The sequence below is a fragment of the Gossypium hirsutum genome, chromosome D01 (assembly GCF_007990345.1).
Source record: "Gossypium hirsutum isolate 1008001.06 chromosome D01, Gossypium_hirsutum_v2.1, whole genome shotgun sequence".
In the NCBI taxonomy this organism is placed as follows: domain Eukaryota; kingdom Viridiplantae; phylum Streptophyta; class Magnoliopsida; order Malvales; family Malvaceae; genus Gossypium; species Gossypium hirsutum.
Window position 1 is genome coordinate 60,454,929 of NC_053437.1, and position 14,424 is coordinate 60,469,352.

The 14,424-nt window shown below is 31.5% G+C and overlaps 2 protein-coding genes across 2 annotated transcripts in view; both read left to right on the forward strand.

Annotated features, from left to right (window-relative positions):
- The first annotated feature begins 447 nt into the window (after positions 1–447).
- LOC107921897 (phosphatidylinositol 4-phosphate 5-kinase 5) lies at positions 448–10,296 on the forward strand. The gene is made up of 8 exons (XM_041087543.1): positions 448–2,007; positions 2,393–2,560; positions 2,818–2,983; positions 3,080–3,196; positions 3,346–3,539; positions 8,697–8,815; positions 8,959–9,031; positions 9,828–10,296. Exons 1-8 carry the CDS (start codon positions 833–835, stop codon positions 10,114–10,116), a joined length of 2,301 nt encoding a protein of 766 aa, XP_040943477.1. The 5' UTR covers positions 448–832; the 3' UTR covers positions 10,117–10,296.
- Positions 10,297–11,705: 1,409 nt separating this feature from the next.
- LOC107921512 (ferredoxin-dependent glutamate synthase, chloroplastic) overlaps positions 11,706–14,424 on the forward strand; it is a 32,487-nt gene continuing 29,768 nt past the window's right edge. Inside the window, 1 exon segment of the mRNA XM_041087544.1 lies at positions 11,706–12,253. Within this exon segment, the coding sequence (XP_040943478.1) occupies positions 11,936–12,253 (318 nt within the window). The 5' untranslated portion in view covers positions 11,706–11,935.

Below are 14,424 nucleotides of genomic sequence, written 5' to 3' on the forward strand. Positions count from 1 at the left end.
CCATATCACCGTTAACAGTTTTTATCATATTGTTAACATAAATGAACCATAAAAGACAATCATGATTAATTAAATGAGCATTTTATAATTTTTTATAATTGAATGATAAAAAATGAAGTTAAATATAATTGGGCAACCTATTATTAATTTACCTAATTTTCTTTTTGCTTGAATTGTTAAACAAACATCTTAGTTTCGTGTGACCTTGCAAATGTTAGGGCTTTAGAAGTTGTAGGAGACGAATAAGTCACCCTTTTACTCAATGAGAAAGAATATAGGAGAGATTTCTGTTCCTCTCTTTAACCTTTTTCGGACAAGAAAAAATAGCTCATAGTAAAGAAGATGTCAATTAAAGACTAATACGGGTACCTCAACACGTAATCTTATCTTAAATATAATAATGCAAAGATCAATTGCCACTTCATCACTTCCTTTGTCAAAAATTTCATGCATGTTCATTATATGATTTATTTTGTAAGTCTTAGTGACCAAGCCACAACATTTGCCCCAATAAAATTTCCAATAATTTTGTATTTGGAAAAAAAATGAATTTTATTCTGTAGAGGGCTAAGAAGAAAATGAATTTTTTTTTATTCAAACACATTTCACCTTGTTATATTAAAACAAGAGAGGAAGGTAGAAAAACATTGTAAGGCAAATACGATTTGTTCATTAGAGAGTTCTTTCCTCTTTTTTCTGGATAATTTATTCTTTGCATCATTGAGCATCATTAGTATTATATTTTCTTTTCAAGTTAGTCATGGTTATCTTACATAAAAGTGTAATTAAATTTTAGAATTTTTATAATAACGCGTAGAAGAAGTTATACAAAATGAGCAAAGAGCACAGTGGTGTTCTACGAGCATGGGAGAGCACCATGCGTAAAACACAAGCAGCAAAAAAGCGTGCAAACAACATTTTTGGGATAACATCTATGGCAAATGTAACTAATAATGATCTCGAAGATGATACTGATAAAGGTGTTAGCATATCTGGGGAAGCGTACTTTGCAGAGAAAATTCTTCCAAATGGGGATTATTATACAGGGCAATGGTATGATAATTTTCCTGATGGACAAGGGAAATATTTGTGGACTGATGGGTGTATGTATTTAGGAGAGTGGCATAAAGGTAAAACTATGGGGAAAGGAAGGTTTAGTTGGCCCTCTGGTGCTAGTTATGAAGGGGAGTTTAAAACTGGATATATGGATGGAACTGGCACATATATTGGATCCAATGGGGATAACTATAAGGGAAAATGGGTGATGAACATGAAACATGGTCATGGCATCTTGAATTATTCAAATGGAGATTGCTATGATGGAGAATGGCGTCGCGGTTTACAGGAAGGGCATGGAAAGTATCAATGGCAGAATAAAAACTATTATATTGGAGAGTGGAAAAATGGTGTAATTTTCGGCAAGGGGATTTTTGTGTGGAGTAATGGGAATACGTATGATGGCTATTGGGAAGATGGAATGCCAAAAGGAAATGGAACTTATCAATGGCCAGATGGTAGTTTTTATGTAGGGAATTGGAGTAAAGATCCAGATGAACAAAATGGAACATATTACCCTTCAGAGTCTTCCTTAGCTGCAAATCTTGAATGGGATCCTACAACAGTGTATAACGAGTTAGCTGGTTGCAAGATTTGTGTAGGAGAAAGGGTTTCAATTATGCCATCCCAAAAGAGATTGGCAACATGGTATTCATCAAAGGGTGGGGATAAGCCTAGAAGGATGTCGGTTGATGGGAGGGTAAGTGTAGGTGTAGAAAGACCATTAGATAAAATGAGCCTATGGGAGAATGATGGTAATAGCAATGGTTTGAGACAAGTTAGAAGAGATTTGGATTGTGAGTTATTAGGTATACCTCATAATGATGCAAATCCTAAGTTTAACCTTGGATTGCCCTTGAAAGCACCCAAACTAGAAAAAAGACAAGGAGAAACAATATCTAAAGGTCACAGGAACTATGAACTTATGCTTAATTTGCAATTGGGAATCAGGTGACATTTACTATTCTACTATTTCTTTAACTTGTTTTTTCTCATCTAATATTTAAATGTTCATTAATTGTGCTAATACTTATTATTAGTTCAATATGTAATGTTATTCTATAAAATCTCAACATTATGTAATATCATTAGAGTACAATTAATAACTATGTTTTGCCACATTTCATATCTAAACCTATGACCTAACTACATATGTGAATAGAGAAATTATAAATTCGATTAAAATAACATTTTTTTTCTCTCATACTATTTTTCATGAAATTACATTTTTTTCCTTTTTTAGCTTTTATCAAAATTTCCAAATTTAAACATTTGATAATCATTTGTAGTGTGATGTGAAGTTTACTTACTACAAATATTTGGAGTGAGTACACAGGCATTCTGTAGGAAGACCCGCTCCAGCAACAAGTTTTGATCTTAAGGCATCAGCATTTGACCCTAAGGACAAAATTTGGACTAGATTTCCTCGAGAAGGCAGTAAATACACTCCACCACATCAATCTTATGAGTTTAAATGGAAGGATTATTGTCCAGTAGTATTCAGGTTAGATAAATTACTTACCATATAAATTAGAATTGAAATTTCTCTTCCAAATCCCTCAAGCACACTTTAAATATTGTAAACTATTTTATAATATGTAATTATAATTACTTCCAACAAAAGAAAACCAAAATAGTTCTTTTTTATACATTAAAAAAAGAAAGGAAAATACCTTGCTTGATTCTTTAGGTGTTGAGTTATCATCTAAGGATTCTCAAATCGTGCATACTAAGTAAATTCATATTATCATTTGGGTAAAGGACATTGAGAAAATTATTCAAGGTAGACCCTGCAGATTACATGATTTCTATTTGTGGGGACAATGCACTCAGGGAACTATCTTCCCCGGGTAAAAGTGGTAGCTTCTTTTATTTAACAGACGATGATCGGTACATGATAAAGACAATGAAGAAATCAGAAGTGAAAGTAAGTTTTATTTCCTCATATCTAACCTATAATATTTTAAAACCCATGTAAACTATTTCACATCTACTTGAATAACTTTATTAATTTGTTCTACAGATGTTTTTAAGGATGCTTTCAGCCTATTATAACCATGTTCGATCTTTTGAGAATACTTTAGTGATAAAATATTATGGCTTGCATTGCGTAAAATTGCCTGGAACAACTCAAAAAAAGGTTAGTAACTATTTTTTTCTAAAAATTCGATAATAATAGTTTAGTACAAAAAGGTTGCATTGAAAGATATTTTCTAGGTGGTAATAAAATGAATTTCATATAATTATAATAATTCTAAAAGTACACAAATGATAGGTTGAACTATCCAGGTACGGTTCATTATCATGGGGAACCTCTTACGGTCAGACTATACAATTCATAGACGATTTGACTTGAAAGGATCTTCTTTAGGGCGCATAACAGAGAAGAATGAATTTGAGACGGATAATACTACTATACTTAAGGATCTTGATCTCAATTTCATATTCAAACTACAAAAAGCTTGGTATCAAGAGTTTTGTTGGTAAATACAATTTCTCTTATACTTTATTTTCTTTCTAGATACTTTCTTAGAGTAGCTTAATAATGTAATTGGTTTATAGGTGTTGTAATTTTCTATGAAATAGGTGTTGCAACACTTGTTTGAACTAAAGTTTGGAATAATTTGAAATAGAACAAATAAGTAAAACTAGAGACGTAGTTCGAATAGTTATCCTATCTCTATGGAGCTTAGCTCAGAGAATGAATCCACTAAACAATTAGCACATTATACTTAATGATTACAGCCTAAAACTACTCAAAAACTCAAGGTAAAAGCAACTTCACAATGTACAATTGTTTGCATTTACTTTTTCCCCAAAATAACCTTATATACAACTAAAAGTAACACTCTAATAAAACCTATAAAATAAGATATAAAATGTCCACAATATGTTACCAAAGTGAATTTATAGAAAAGACTCAAAGCACAAGCTAAACTAAGCAATTCTCAAAGCACAAGCTAAACTAAGCCATTCAACACCCTTATATAGGCAAAGTTCATCTTGTTCTTTGCTTAGATAACTATATCCCAATAGTTTCAAATTTGAATTGCTTTTAATTAATCATCAGATTACCTTTGATTTAAAAAATGTGATAAGACTTTTGAAACATCCCTTTTTGGTTGCTTGATCTTTTTTAAATAGAAGAGTCCTTGTAAGACTCAAACTCTTCAAACTCTTTCAAATTTCATTAATAGTTTATCAAATACTTTGTATAGTTTTATCTAGTTCCTTTTTTACAATTATTTTCATATTTCTTATCCATCTTATATTTACAAAAATCAATTCTCAAAACATTACAAGTAAAATTGCAATCAAATAAGATATATATATATATATATATATTAACTTTTACATTTTTTTTGTTGAATCTCATGTTGTAACATTGAATGCAACAGTTTTGCAATAGCCAATACTGCAACAATATCTTGATTTGGCATTTTGACAAAATTCTGCAATAAATGATTTTCTTATAACACAACCATTAGTAAAATAAATAAGTAAAGAAACAATATAATCATATAGCATGCTTCCCTTATCAATATGCTTTTGCAATTGTCAATCATAAGGGCAAAAACATGCATTTCCAAGGCATAAAAATATCATGCATTCCAAATGCGCCAAAAGCATAAATATGTAGAACTCATCTAGCATCCTATTTATTACCAAATATAAGTTAAATTTTTTTCAAGAATTCATTAGAATAGATTATATATTTGTTGCTAGTTGCAAAGCTTTTTCCCTTTTTTTGGCAATAATGCCAAAGAAATCACTAAGTGTTGTTTTGGAGATCAATAAAAGGCTAGCCATCCTTAAATTCTTCTAAAGTAACCTTTGAAGGTCTTGTCTAATAGAAACAATTTCCGCCTTAAGGAGATCAATTACTTTATCCTTCTAAAAAGTTGCTAATGGTTGAACAGAATGTGTTGTGTATGCTTTTGTAACATTAGATGTGTCAGAAAATTTTGATTTCTCATTAGAAAAAATATCATTAACATGCCTTCTATGAAGCAACTTATTGTCAATTCTAATTAGCTTAGGTTTGCTAGTAAAAGTCTCTTCCTCCTCCTCCTCATTCTCCTCCTTCTTCACTTTCTTTTGCTTTTTGAGAATTTTATAGATTAGAGAATGAAATGGTAAAAATTCATTATCTATCTTAGGCTTACCATTTTCATTATATTTTTGAAGATCTATTCTCTAAGATAAAATGGCACCACAGTTCTTACTTGAAACATTATTCAACCAAGTTTTTTATAGATAGTAGAATTTTGAAGAGTTAAAAACCAATTTGCATGCATGAGCCTTATGCACTAGCTTTTAAATGTCTTAAAAGCTTTTTATTTCTCTTTGAAAAATTCACCCAAGTAAAATGTGAGAAATCATTTAAACAAACAAATGCATACCTCTTTCCCCTGATGCTTTCAATTTGCATAAGCCTTATGAGATCTACGTAACACAACTTCAATGGCCTTGTTGTAATGATTTGTTACAACATTAGATATGACATTCTATGTTGCTTGCCTTTGATGCACTCACCATAAGGATTGGTAATGGCTAAGCTTTGGCAAGCCTCAATAGATAGCTTCGTGTCTAACAATTATTTGCAAGCTTCTATAATAATTGGCATGCCCAAGATTTTGATGCCACAACTCTATCTCATTAAAGTTTAATTGCATGTACTTTGGTTATCACTCTATAGTAGTTATTGAAAGATCTTTCCTCTTTCGTCAAGTGTTGATTTTCTAAATTTAGATCCTCATACCCATATTTGGTGAAGTTAACAAGACATACATAAGCTAATGCCAACTAGGTTGGCCTTGAGTCTTTCCACCACATAAACATTTTTAAGTTCAAGAATCCTTTCGATATTAAGGGTTTCTCTCCAACAATTTTGCTCTTTCTGTCATTACCAAAAGTAACATTTTCTGTATCACAAATTTGTAAGTCTTTCAAATATTGTCCATCACCTACAATGTGAAGAGAGCAACCACTTCCAAAGAACCAAATCTCCTTAATAGTAACCTTCAAAGAAGTATGTGCCATTAGCATACATTACTCTTTTTGTTTCATCCAAACCTATTTTGTTGCACTCTACATGTTTCATGTTATGTTGCAACACTAAATTTAACAAATCTAAACTTTTTCCATCCGCAATCATTCATCTTTTTGTAGTAGTATGGACTAATATGTCCTACTACCCCAAAATAATAGCAAATGGTTCTTTTGGATGCCTTTTTTTTCCCATAATAAGAAGAAAAAAACCTCTTCTTTAATCTTGAAACAAACTATAGGTGATAAAAGTTTCTTACTAGTATGTTTAAGTCCTTTATGACATGGTTCAAACCTTTTTCTAGCTACCAAAATATCATCAAATTTCATGCTTTAATTGCCAATTTTCCTAGAAAGCTTCGGAAACTTCCAATTATTGCTCTGTTGCCTTTAGTGTAGCATCTTTTTGAGCTATGATCTCATCCTTCTCTTGTTTAAAGATGAAATCCATCGTTTCTTCTTTAAGGCTAGCAACTTTCTTTCTCAATGACTCATTAATCTAGTACACCATTTCTCATTTCCCCATCCTTATCAATATTTGAATATTCTTTTATAATTGTTTGAGAGCTTATTGCAACATGAGATACAACATATGTGAATGATACATAGTTTTTCATTTGATCTTCATTTGGATTACAGTAATCACTCTCTGATTCTTCATCACTCTATGTTATAGTAGGAGATTTTTGTTTCTTCTTAAGATTTTTAGCACATTTTGATTGAATATGACTAAACCTTTTGCATTCATGATACTAAATATCCTTTCTCTTAGGTTTAACTTTTTCATTTTTCAAAATTTATTTTCCTTTTTTGCAATTTCAACTCTTCTCAATGTCTTAGTTACTCCCCTTCTTGAGAACTTTCTAAAATTCTGTTGCAATTTTTTGTTCACAAAGCAAGTTCTCTCCAAGTTCCTCAACAAAAGTAGTTGTTGGATTTAGTCTTGTAACAATTGATTGAACATTGAATGCTATATTCTTTTCAGCCTTCACCTAATCCCTCTTCTATTCTTCCAGATTCATTTCAAAGAATCTTAGTGAACTAATGAGTTCATTAAGTTCGAGGGTAGTTATATTTTTAGCTTCCTTAATTTGATGTAACCTTGATAACAAACCTTTCAGGCTAGGAATGAAAAAAATTTCTATACAAGTTTAACATTAGAAAATCTTTCACCAAGGCAAAGAAAACTTTATTAGAAATTTCACTGAGATGAATTTAAAATTATCAAACTTGGTTGTAAGAATTTAAAGTTTTGACAAACAAATTGATGTGTTCTGTTCATGTTGTTTTCGCATACTAGTCCAAGCATCCTTTACACTCTTGTACATTAAAATGATCTTGAACTTCTCCATGTCTACGCCATTAAAGATGGCATTTAGTGCTTTAGAATTACTATTGGCATCGTTTTCTTCATGAGCTATGTAATCTTATACAGGAGGAGTTGTTCCATTAGTATTAGTTGCAACATGATGTGCCTGTTCCATTTCAGTAGACCTCCGAGCCTTCTCATCAAAGGACTTTATAAAGACATTATTTTAGCATTCCAATAGGCATAATTTGATGAACCAATCAACAAGGTTGGATGAGAGGTTGAACGACCTTTATTCATTTCCTCCATAGGTGTAAACCAAATTCAAGATCCCCTTCAAATATATTTAAATAAAACTTTTAATACCAATTGAAAAAGTACACTGGCTTATATGTGTTGCAATTTTCTGTCGAAATAGGTGTTGCAACACTTGTTTGAACAAAAGTTTGGAACAATTTGAAATAGAACATATAAGTAAAGTTGGAAACCAAAATTGTTTACACTGTTCGAATAATTATCCGACCTTTGGGAGGCCTAGATTAGAGAATGAATCCAGTAAATAATTATTATAGTACACTCAATGATTAAAGACCTAAACTATCTAAAAATTCAAACTAAAAGCAACTTCACATTGTTTAACTACTTGCACTCACTCTCCCCAATAGCCTCTCAAACAAGTGAAAATAACACTCCAATAAAATCTATGAAATAAGAGATAAAGCGCCCACAATATGTTCTCAAAGTGAAGTGATATAAAAGACTCAAAACACAACCTACTATTCTATAGCCTTTATACAAGCAAGTTCATGTTGTTCTTTCCTAAAATAACCATATCCAAATTATTTTAATCTCTTTAGAATATAAGAGCCCTTGTAAGACTCAAACTCTTCAAAGTCTTTTGAATTTAGTTACCAACTTATCAAAGAATTTGTATAGTTTTAACTAGTTCCTTATTTATTATTATTTTCTATATTTTTTTATCTATCTCAAATTTAAAAAGTAAATTATTACAATATTACAAGTCAAATTGTCTATCAAATAAGATATATATTGATTGTTGCAACATTGTATGCAACAAATTTTTGCAAAAGCCAATGCTGCAACATAAAGTATCAAATAAGCATGGTCATATACATATATTGCACTAGTTTTGGTTCTAAATTTCTAATTTTTTTATTTTTTTATTTTGCTTCAAAACCCTTTCAACCATGGATTATAAACTCTAAAGACGCTTTGTTTCCTTTAATTTTTTCTAAGATAAATTGATTATTTATCTTCGCAGGCAAATAGAAAAAGATTGTGAGTTTCTTGTACAAGAAAGAACTATGGACTATAGTCTTTTAGTGGGTCTTCATTTTAGAGAAATATCAACTAATGGGGAGCTAATTCCTTGTCAAAGACGTACTTCCTCCGGTTAACTTTCATCTTTTTATAAGATTTTACATGGTCAAATAACTTTTCATAACACTAATTAAGTGCATTCTTTTCCAGTCATCTACACTTTGTTCCATATTCTTTAACAAGTGTTACTTTATCTCTTTTAGGAAATTCTGAGAATGAATCGACTGATCATATTTCTAGACCAAATGCAGACCAACTTCTTCTAGACCCTAAAAGGTGAAATATTTTCATGTTTAATTATTGGCTAGTATTTCTAATTATTTAAACCATGTGTTAATCATAGCTCATGACCTCTAGTTTAGTTCATACTTAATTGTAACAAGTGAAGCATATTTTTCAAGAGGCAAAGTGCTTTAATCCTTTAAGTGCAAACAAGTTGAAGATATTTCAAGTATCATATGGTTTCAAAAAGAAGAAGAAGGTATGTTAGTATTTGTTTTGTTGAACTATACAATACTTTTTCAAGATAAAAATGAAAGAAATTCTTCTTCTAACTTAATAGATTGATTTGATTATTTTTACTTTATTCCATTCTCTACTCAAGAAAACATTACATCAAAATATAGTTCCCGTTTTAATTTTAAAAAAAGTTTGGTATTATTATTTGGTTACATACCTTATTATTATTTTTTATAACTATACTGAGAATACTTTTAAGAATTTGTAGATCATTTGCTCCAAAGTATTACAAGGCTAGACTTGTTTCATTTTAGACCAATCCAATCATAAACTTGAATTGTATTAATTCATCAAGGTTTAGTAAACCATTTAACTTGAAGAGTAATGTATTTTCTTTATAGTTTTAAACCTTGTTTCAAGGTTTATTTAAAAACAGATAATTGTTTGTCATAACAATAAAGACTATGAAATATATATTACCCAGTTAAATTTAATGGCTTTTTGGTTTGTACTACTCTAAACTTCCAAAACCTTGAATGCCACAATCATTGTTCTTGGATAAAATGAAAAAGGCTTTTTCATTTTAATATTAAAAATTAATTGAACATTGCAGGTGGGCTAGCGTCAAGCTAGGTAGTAACATGCCAGCAAGGGTAGAAAGAACTATACGGAAACCTGAACTTGAATTACAACTTGTGGGAGAACAAACAGGGGAGTGTTATGAAGTTATAATGTTCTTTGGCATCATTGACATACTTCAGGATTATGACATTACCAAAAAACTTGAACATGCATATAAGTCCATTCATTATGACCCTACTTCAATATCAGCTGTGGATCCAAAACAATACTCTAAGCGATTTCGTGACTTTATATTTAAAGTTTTTGCTGAAGACACTTAGCAAGTTTCTACCATGAAGAGAAGGCATGATGTTGTCTTCCATGAGTCACTATGTTGAGTTAGATATATATTTAAGGTATGCCTCATTTATCACAAACGATTGTTGTAATAGCTTTTGTTATCAATATCATGTCATGTAATTCAAAAGCAACAAATAGTGGAGGTTGAGTTTTTCTTTTCATGTCTTCATTATTATATACATTATATGAATGTCACGTATTTTAGCAAACACGTAGATTACATTGTAGCCAGAAAAGTTCAAGTAAGTTCTAAACATAAACCCTTTTTTATCGTATTCTCTTATAGAACATTCTGATGCATGTATTGTTAGGTTATGGTATGAGTTGTTTGCAGTTTGGACTTAACCTATGTCTACAAAGCCTTACTGAGAGAATCAATCGACTAAATTTAACTTAGTAATAAGAACTTATAATTTAAGCCCAACCCCTTCCCTCTTAAGTTGTAGCCTCACCTTTGTACATTTTAGTTTGATTCTCACACCTTACTATTTTTATAACTTAGGAGGTGCTTTAATCATATCATTCAAAGATGACACTCTCTCAACTAAACAATTCCCAAATGAACAAACTTCAACTCAAAATATCCTCCTTCTTTTCAACTTTATACAAAATTCAATCTATTCAATGTTTCAATATAAGGTTTGGATGGTCTATGTTATCCCTCAACTCCAATTTGAATGCACCATCTATCTTTCATTCAACACTATTGCTTTATCTTACCCAATCTTCATTTTAAGATAGCAATGAAATCTTTAAAAGTCACATGACTTTTCTCTACTTAATATTCACAGTCTTTGAACGAAATAAATTTTCTTGCATCGTTTATCGATGAAGCTCATGAAGAATTTTTATACACATACCTCTACTTAAGTCTAAATACTTAATTTTTTTCTACGTTTTATAAGATAAAAAAACTATAAGCACTGCATCAAAAACTGCCAACTAAGAATCAATATTGTGCCCTTAACATTTGCAAAACATATATTTGTCCATTTGACATTTTTGACAAAACTTAATTAGTAGTAAAATATTTTAACTGAAAGGTAATGAGAAATTGAAATAAGTAAGAAAATTTGCAAATCCTCATTACAAACTTTAATATAAACAACTAACTACAAAATAAAGTTATGAATATATTGTAGCATATCAATTTTCCTCTTATAGATACTGAGTAGAAGAGAGTTAAAAGGAAGCCCAATTCAGCTCAAAGATTCATCAAGTCTCTAGCCAATTGTGCTCATGCCAATGTATTTGTGGCACCTGATGTTGGCATGATAACTTCCTCGCCAACAAACTCTTTTTCAATTTCTTCAGCAACTAGAGCTTTTATAAAATAATTTCTAGAAAAAAAAAAGAGATATTTCACGAAAAGAGTTATGTAAATGAAAAAAGGGATTATACTTTCCTTTTCTCTCTTTTCTGTTCAATCGGATTTTTCATTTGCTTTGGCTCTTTATTTATTCGATCACGAAAATGGTAGCAGTGGTCCCTCACTAACAGTATACCTGAGAACAGGGGATTACCATTCAAAGTCAGAATAGAATTACGTAAGCATAAATCAAAATAATAAAAAATAAAAATAAAAATAAAAAATAAAAAATAAAAAAGGGAAGCGAAAGCGAGGAAGTAGACAGCAGGGGAGAGGAGTGGAGAAGCGGGTGGCTTGGCTGCTCCACCCGTTTTTGTTTTGTTTATCTTAACTTCAAAATCCACATTTCTTTTATCTTCCTCCAAATCCACAAAAATTTATACTTCCCTATCTCTATCTCTTTCTCCATCTCTCTCCTTTCCCCCACAATCATGGCTAACCTTCATTCTCTATCTCCCGTTCTTCACCCTACTTACCGGTTCTCCTCTGACAATGGATTGCTGCTCGTCGACTTCGTCGGTTTGTACTGTAAATCCAAACCTACTACCAGGCGGAGGCTTCCCCTCTCCCTCAATACTCGGACTATGCGCCGCTTTTCAACCTCCGCCGCCAATAATTCTGTTAGGGCCGTTCTTGATCATCTTCCAACTACTACTACTACTACTACTACTACTACTACTACTACTACTACTACTACTACTTCCGTTTCTTCTGCGTCTGATCATCAATCATCCGCTTCTCAACCTAAGGTGGAGTTTTCCACTCTCAATCAATCATATATTTCTACTATTTAACGTTTAAACTCAAACCTTTGGTTTTGACTTTTTTTTTCAATACAATGGCTCATTTGTTTATTTACATAAAAAACAGAAAGCGACTACTGCCGTGAACCAAAATCCCCCTTCATTCATTCAAATTTAAAACATGTTTTTTACCTTTTCCTGAAAAAGATGATTGTATTATCATACGAGTTGGTAGCTGAATTTTTTTTCTTGAAACTAAAGTTAGTAGTAAAGAAACAATTAAAACCGTTCATTGTTAATGAGAAGTTAAATCAAATTAAATAAAATTTGGATTCTGGAAGCTAGAAATTTTGTTTTAAACATATCAATTTTTTAGTTTTTCATATAATACCACGTATTTTTGTTGTCTGAAGTCCACGTAATTTCACAGATTAAGCAACACAATTTTTGGTGTAATAAACATATGATGCTTACTAAATGTTATTGGAGCCCTTTCTTAAAGCTCAAGTTTCAGTAGTTACAATGACCAAAGCTTATTTGAATTGAAACTTGAGTACTAGTTTTTCTTTTCATTTTTTTTGTATGAATTGATTAATAAGATTGGTTTTGAAATACGCCACCTTGCTGCCTTGATTCCTCGGACACTAAATTTGGAGTCATATGCTGTATTAAGATGATAAATGGTCGTGAATATTTTATATGATATTCTAGTGAAAGAAGTTTTTGGAAATTTATTTGAAGTTACTGACGGAAGGTCTGCTATGAATTATTGTATTTGCATGCCTTTTTCTTGTTGCTCTTGCTTCTGGGGCTACTTCTTGCTTCCCCTTGTTCTTCAGATGATTTTATACAGAGTTATGAAGTTGTCTGGGACAGGATATCCAATGATTGCCAGTGTGTGCCTTCTTGCTTTTGATGTTAGATTAATGGCTTGCCTTGTAAGAAAGTAACTATTTTGATACTTCTTTGAGAGGTCTTATCTTTACACATTGAATTATGGGAAAGAAATGGTTAGCAAACTAGAATGATATATGGCTTCATAAATCACAAATCTGTACTCATCAGCAGTATACACCCAAAAAGCAAAAAAGAAAAGCTTGCAGGGAATGCCTGCTGCAATTACGAATTCAGGATATATATTGTACTTGAATGATGACTGCAATTACGAATTCATGGACTAAAAGTAATTAAAAGTGTACATGTGTAATACCTTATTATCTCAACTTCCTGTGCTAGTCGCATCCATAGCAGTAGCATAGTCTGCAATTCCTCAGAATTTGAGGTGTATGGTGAGCAAGGATTCCGACCCCCTTGTTTATTTGAGAAACTAAGTTCTATGTCACATTCTTGCTCTTCAGAATTTAGTAGAGAGTGCATTTTTAATGATCAGTTGGTCTACTTGTAGTGGCAGACATGCTATTTTGCCTTTTAGCTAGAAGGTCATGGTTCTAGGCTTGTCTTTATTGCTTTCTTCTTTTATTTTTGTCAAGAATTTACTAGTTTTTGTTAAGTTTAGAGTTACTGCTGATAGCAACTTGGTGACAGTATTAGGAGTGCAAGGTTTGCAGAGCATGGAGCCCTATTAGTATTAGGATGCAGTAAGTTCTTTGTTTCTACTGATACAAATTTGATTTTACTTAATTTCTATTTAGAAAATCTTCTATGACTTTCTCAAGGTTTATTCCTTGTAGCATTCTACTGTGCCTTAGATGACAATAAGATAAATCGATAACCTTGTGTCCTATCGAAGATTTTCTTCATCTTTCATTGTTCAATATGATTCTCAAATGTTCATTGGCTGAACATCGATAAAGCTTGCTATACCATAAGAGGAGTATCTGACTATTAACAGCTTATGTTGGTGTAGCCCATACTTTTCTGTGTCATAGGTGAAGTGACTCATCTTTTTGAGTACCCAGGGAGCATGTTAAGTTCGGTTACCTTATGATATGTATAGTCAAGGTATGAAGGTCAAAGAGTGATGTTGCTATCATAGAGTTGTTATCTTCTCCTCTTATTACTGCTTGAAGAAATACATGATCCCTGGCATTTGAAAATTTATTTTTTCATAACCCCTTTTATTTGGTGTTGGTTTCTGTATCTTTTCTCCTGGTTCTACTTCAAGACGGTATGGAAAACATTTTTGTTTTCTAGGATCCAGTGGGGATAATTGAAGT

Excerpts from the sequence above, each read along its gene's own strand:
- LOC107921897 (XM_041087543.1), top strand. The coding sequence starts at position 833 with ATGAGCAAAGAGCACAGTGGTGTTCTACGAGCATGGGAGAGCACCATG. Across the intron at positions 3,540-8,696 it reads TGGTATCAAGAGTTTTGTTG|GCAAATAGAAAAAGATTGTG; the intron begins GTAAATACAATT and ends TTATCTTCGCAG. Across the intron at positions 9,032-9,827 it reads CTTCTTCTAGACCCTAAAAG|GTGGGCTAGCGTCAAGCTAG; the intron begins GTGAAATATTTT and ends TGAACATTGCAG.